Below are 6,219 nucleotides of genomic sequence, written 5' to 3'. Positions count from 1 at the left end.
ACAGAAATTATTTGGTATAATACAAATAAATGCGTTGTCTAATAGTTTTACCGTATTTTAATGTCATCACTTACCATGAAATTTCGGTCTTACAAGCTTCTATTTTTACAGTTAATGTCATCCACAGTGGAAACCGAACTTAAGCGTCATATCCCAACAATGTACTCATAAATAGAGAAAAATTCACAGTTAATCTTAGGGAAATTTGACAATATATGCTTAAATATAGCATATATTGTTTTAATATACTATGTAAAAAAAAATTAAAAAAATACTCTCCAGTTAATTATAATCCCAACTTTACCCTCCCCATTTTAAACTTTCACTCTCCCTCTAACTCTCAGTTTTCTCTCTCTCTCTCTCTCTCTCTCTCTCTCTCTCTCTCTCTCTCTCTCTCTCTCTTGTTCTCATGCAAACCAGACAACCCTAACCCCAGTCACCGGACCACCCCTCACTCACCGGACCACCCACGACACCCACCCCTCACGCAAACCAGACAGCCTTCACCCCACTCACGGACCACCCCCTCACCACCCGACCCCAGCATCCAGAGGAAATCGCGAAACCCATCTCAGACGACATCGCGAACTCTTCGAAGAAGAAATCGTGAAACCCCAGACGAGATCGAGAAACCCCCATTCGCGACACCCCCAAACGAAACCCAGATCCAAAACCTTAAAAAAAGGTATTTTTCTAAACTTTTTTGTTGTTTCATTACTTTTTCTTCTGTTTGTGCTTCATTTTAAAGTAATGTAGTTAGTTTAGGTTCAATTTGTTTGATTTCGTTTGAATTTCATTGTTTTGGTATATTTTCTGGTTTTTGTGCAAAATTTGCGACGTAGGGCGACTATGTTCACGACATAACGCGACATCGTCTAGAAAAGTTAGGGATTTTCTGTTAAACGTGGTTTTCACGACGTGTTGTCGACATACTAGCGACATAATTAGCGATATTGAATTTAGTACTTAGGTTTCATGATTTTTATCGACTTGTATGTGTGTTTGGCGACATGTTTGCGATATATTAGCGATATATAACAGTTATACATAGGACTAGTTTTGCATCCTCTTTTTGTGTTTAGCGATTCATTAGCGATATATTAGCGACGTATTTGGCGATTTGATCAGGATTATGTTTAGCGATGTATAGCGACATACAGCGACATGTTTCGCGACATACTTCTAACAAATTTGTTGACAATTTTGCAGATGGCTCCTGAACTTAAACTTCCAATTACCTCTCATTTCACGGGACGTCTTACCTATCGGGGTACAGATAGGTTCAGATATATCAAGGCCAAGTTTACTGAGATGGATTTGGTTGAGACAGTGAAGGCTAGTCCTTTCGGACACTTTTGGGAAGCTGGAGAGTTAACTTTCTCTGGCGCGTTGGTCCACAGCCTCCTCTTACGAAAAATGAAAGTGGACACAGAAAAGGAGGATGAGGTTTGGTTTCATGTAGGGAGAAATGACATGAGATTCGGACGGATAGAGTTTGGACTCATTACTGGCTTACCTATGGGTAGTGCCCCTACAGACGAGGAAATACACGCCAAGTCCAACGACCATCTAGTTCGGACTTATTTTGAAGGGAAGAGTTCTGTTCAGTTGGACTCCCTTATGCTCCAACTTGAGAGGTGCGAAGATAAAGATGATGCCTACAAGCTTGGACTGATCGCTTTCATTGAAGGTGTATTAGTATCAAAGGAGGGCAATGTCCAAGTTTGGCCTGAGATGTTGAAGTTTGTTAACGATCTCGACTTCTTCTTTTAAGTATCCGTGGGGCGAGCGCGCTTTTCGTAAGCTGATGGAGACATTAGGAAAGAATATGCAACATTACAAGGATAATGTTGACAAGAAGAAGGGGAAGAAGATTGCTCAGGAGGCAAAGTACACAGTTAGTGGCTATGTACCTGCCTTTCAGTACTGGGCATACGAAGCAATTGAGAAGTTGGGGAAGAAGTATGCCCACTGCAACGGGACCAAGTTCCCCAGAATGTTGAGCTGGAAAACACCAAAGGGCCAGCGGAAACAAGATGTCAAGGCAACCGACATTGCACTGTTATTCAACAGTCGGGTATGTTTCTTTACTGTTCTGTATTTTATTTAAATTTATTGAAAATGAACATTCGCGACATTGTTAGCGATATGTTAGCGACATTATGCGATGTCGCAAAAGAAATGGCTGTATCGCTTATCGCGACATATGTCGCGACATGTTATCGACATGTAGCGACATTGTGCTTCTTTTTTCAATTATCATAATTTTTGACTTCTTTTCACAGTTTTTAATTATTCTGTGTTTTCTTTTTTGTTTCAGTTGGTGGTGAAGAAGTGCTTGTTTCCCCGGCCCAGTGAAGAGGCATACTTCAAGAGTATTAATGAGGGTAGAGCCCCTCTTTGCTTTGAGATGGACGTAGAACAAACGGTGGACGTTGATGGTACACAAGAGTCTGTGTTTGAAACTCAAGCGAAGACCATCAACGAGGCCGTGACAAAGGCAAATTTAGTTCCACCACCACCGGCACCTGAAGTACACGAGCCATCTACTTCAGCAGGTCCTTCTGCTCCAACCAGTACAACTGTGGACACTGACCTTGTAAAGAGGTTGGATAGCATTGAGGCCCGGCTGGAGAAGCTTGAGTCCCAGCAGGAAGCCGTCATGTTGGCACAGACGGGGTTAGTAAATAGCCATCTCAGTATGAGGCGGTCCTTCACAGAGAGTCAGAAAGATCTGAAGGAGACTCTACTGGCTAAGATGGACGAGTTGATGGCTATGGTAAAAGGAGCGCCCACACCTGGAGAGCCCACACCTGCACCGCAAAATGAGGAACAACAGGCGAGTGATAACGAAGATGTCTTCCCAGAAGATTGGGAAGCAGATGATAACGAGGCACCGTCAACTCCATTGGACGCAATCATCACGGCCATTGGGGATACACAATCACAGGACGAAGTCCTACTTCTACCTGCACCCCCAGAAAATGTGCCATTTGTGAGGAAGAGGAAGCCGCCAACGTACTTGAACGACTACACTGCGGAAAAGAAAAAGAGGCGAGTTCTTCCAGAGAACGTAGACCCGGAGAGACCAGCAGACCGTAGATTGCTTCGTACGTTCAAGAGGTGGTTGATTGGAGACATTCCCAATGCTCGACCTAGGAATGTGCACACCGGTGTTGGCGATGTGAAGTTCTTCACAGTTTTGTTTCTTAGGTCAGAGTGGCTTCACGATGATGTAAGTATTTAATCATTAATTAGTATTTTTGATTTTTTTTGCAACATTTTATTGTATTGTCGATGTGTTAGCGACAATGTCGCGACATTTTCGCGACATTGTTGCTGACACAGAAGTTTTTTTCTTTCTGTTTTATTTGTCGACATGTCGCGACATTGTCACGACATTCTCGCGACATGGTCGCGTTTTTTTCACGTTCTGTTTAACGACATGTCGCGACATTGTCACGACATTGTCGCGACATCAGACAAATTTATTTAACGACAATCTTCGCGACGTTTCGCGACTTTATTTACGACATTACTTAATCTTCTCTTTTTTTTATGCAGCACATAGATGCCATATCACACTTGATGAGGAGGAGACGCCATCATTTTCCAGAGTTGTACCCTCAGCCAGGTGTGATTCTGGACACAACACTTCCACAATTCCTCATAGGCATTTGGAGCTGCCAGACTGGTGACAGAAGTACGTTCGAATGGCCAGATGCGGTGAACCAGTACTATCTGGGTATGGAGAGCCGTTACATGCCATGTTGGAAGGATTTGAACTTCATATACTTCGTCCTGTACTTCGATCATCAAAAACATTGGGTTGCTGTTGAGGTAGATATTGATATGTGGCAGATTCGGGTGTACGATAATGATTTATCATGCACCACCGAAGCACAGTTTGATGCCATCATGCTACCTTGGACTGAGTTGTTTCCACATCTGCTGAGGTCTACTGGCTATTATGATCAAGTCAACAACAACATTCTGAATGTGGACTTAGGGGACAGTAGCCAACTCAAATCAATGCATGCTAGACGCATGCCAAGTGAGGTGGTTCCCCAAAGTAAAACAAGGTATTTGTTAATATAGTATATTATTATTTCATTTGCCATTACTCTTTATATGCAGTTCAGTCTCTAAATGTGTTTGTTGTTAATTTTTCAGTGGTGATTGCGGGGTGTATGCACTTGAGTACATCGAACACCTCATGCTGAATCGGTCCTTGGACAACATTACAGACGATAGCATGAGAATGTTCAGAGATCGGTGGTGTGTAGACTTGTTTTATCAGAACTTAACTTGGTAAAATATAATTTAAAAGGGTTGTAAATTTTTTGTATTATAGACGATAGTTGTTTTTAGTACTGTACAGTTTTTATATATGGAAAAGTGTTCAATTTAAAAACTTTTACTTACATGTCGCTACAAAATCGTTAACATGTCGTTAAATGTCGAAAATTTTTAGTTTTAGAGTGTTTGGTTTCATATCGCTAAAGCACCGCGAACATGTCGTTAAAATGTCGATAGTACAATCATGTTTTGACTCTTCAGTTGATGTCGTTAACATGTCGCAAGTATGTCGCGAAACGTCGGTACAAAAGACGTTTCCACATTAAATGGTAATTAATGTGACATTTATTATCCCGCCTAACCAACTACTTGATTATGTCGCTAACATGTCGCTATGTGTCGCGACATGTCGCGAAAATTGCCCAGATTACTTTTTGCATGACAAACATGTGTACAATTGTGTAATTCAATTTTTACATTTATTATCCCACCTTCCCAACTACTAGTTTTCTCTATAAAAGCCAATTGTCTATCTCATAAGTTACACATATTTTCTTAATTTTTTTCCTCTTAAGATAATTCTCTTAGCAATGTCTACTAGAAGGAACAAGGGCAAATATCCGATTCTTACTCCTGAAGAGATCAAGCAGGAGCCTGATTGTGGGGAAATTACGCCTCAAATGCAAAAAGTGCTTGACGACATGAAACGTTTTGAAGATGAACGGCTTATGAACGAGTGGAGGTTTCTAAAACTTGAAAAAAAATTTAACAAAACAGGTGTATGGCCGGCTCCACCACCAGGGTTCCCCGAAGGCTGCCGTCGCTGCAAGTTAGGTTATTTAAATGGTAAACAGGTGAAGCCTGGATCTCTATGCAAATATTGCAAGGCTACATGTCGCTTTATGTCGCAAATGTAATCGTTAAACGTCGCTAAATATCGACTTTTCACTGAATAAATAAAAGTTACATTAATGTCGCTATATGTCGCTAACTTAATCGTGAAACGTCGCTATTTTTTAATTTTTTCCAGAATTGATAAAAGTTCTTCCTACATCGCACCATGTCGCTAGTGTAATCGTGGAAAGTCGCAGTTTTTAAATTTTTCCATAATTGAAAAAAGTTCTTCCTATATCGCGACATGTCGCTAGTGTAGTCGTGGAAAGTCGCATTTTCAGGACCTTGTCCAAAATAAAATAAATTTCCAAACATGTCGTGAAAGTGTCGCTACATATCGCAAAATGTCGTGAAATGCACAATTATATACAAAAATCTGAGATAGTGAGAGTAAACAACCACGTACACAGAAAATAATATCCATAAAACATAGTCATACATAAAAAAATACAAGTAACATGTCATAAACCATAATAATAATAATGCATGCAATTTAAAAACGAAAATGCTGCTCAAACCCTGGCCTTGCAAGTAGCTTTGTTGTGTCCCAATGCGCCACAGTTTGAACATTTGCGTGGTTCCTTGACTTTGGTACCGTTCGATGGAAATCGGTTAGTCCGTAGTCTTCCTGCATTGCTCTTTCTTGGACGACCTACAGGTTTCTTCTCCATTGGTACACCGATTCTCATGTTACGCATGTGTTACGGAAGCACCCATTCATCCTCCTCGCCCACAACATTAATTGTTGCATCGTAAGTATTCTTCCACGTCTCCTTTGTGTAATAGGGAGATGACGGAGCGTAGACACCGACATTCCGAGTAAGCGGCTGCGGCATGCATGGGGACAAGGAATTTTCAACAATTGGAACATGCCGCAAGTGCATGTTCTCTCAACTAAGTTCACATCTCCGCCTTTTTCAAAGTCAGAACCGTCAGCACCTCTTCCAACATTAAACAATTGTGCACCGTTACGTAGGACACTTCTACGTCTACCATCCTCGTGTTGCTTTATCAAATCTTCCTCAA

The 6,219-nt window shown here is 41.2% G+C and overlaps 2 protein-coding genes across 3 annotated transcripts; both read left to right on the top strand.

The window, feature by feature from the left end:
* The first annotated feature begins 36 nt into the window (after positions 1 to 36).
* Positions 37 to 1,774, top strand: LOC133034732 (uncharacterized). Its single transcript, XM_061110084.1, has 2 exons — positions 37 to 685; positions 1,210 to 1,774. Exon 2 carries the CDS (start codon positions 1,210 to 1,212, stop codon positions 1,771 to 1,773), a length of 564 nt encoding a protein of 187 aa, XP_060966067.1. The 5' UTR covers positions 37 to 685; the 3' UTR covers position 1,774.
* LOC115720227 (uncharacterized) lies at positions 1,774 to 4,391 on the top strand. Of its 2 annotated transcripts, XR_009686099.1 has the most exons (3): positions 1,774 to 2,077; positions 2,321 to 4,082; positions 4,174 to 4,391. XR_009686099.1 is itself a non-coding variant. In XM_061110082.1 (2 exons), exons 1-2 carry the CDS (start codon positions 1,808 to 1,810, stop codon positions 3,245 to 3,247), a joined length of 1,197 nt encoding a protein of 398 aa, XP_060966065.1. In that variant the 5' UTR covers positions 1,774 to 1,807; the 3' UTR covers positions 3,248 to 4,391. The 2 variants fall into 2 exon arrangements, 1 of the variants encoding a protein (XP_060966065.1); XM_061110082.1 differs by having other exon boundaries at positions 2,321 to 4,391.
* The last annotated feature ends 1,828 nt before the right edge of the window (positions 4,392 to 6,219 follow it).

Source organism: Cannabis sativa, chromosome 2 (assembly GCF_029168945.1).
Source record: "Cannabis sativa cultivar Pink pepper isolate KNU-18-1 chromosome 2, ASM2916894v1, whole genome shotgun sequence".
NCBI lineage: Eukaryota > Viridiplantae > Streptophyta > Magnoliopsida > Rosales > Cannabaceae > Cannabis > Cannabis sativa.
The sequence above is the reverse complement of the archived record's forward strand: the minus strand, read 5'-3'. Positions and strand labels throughout refer to the sequence as shown.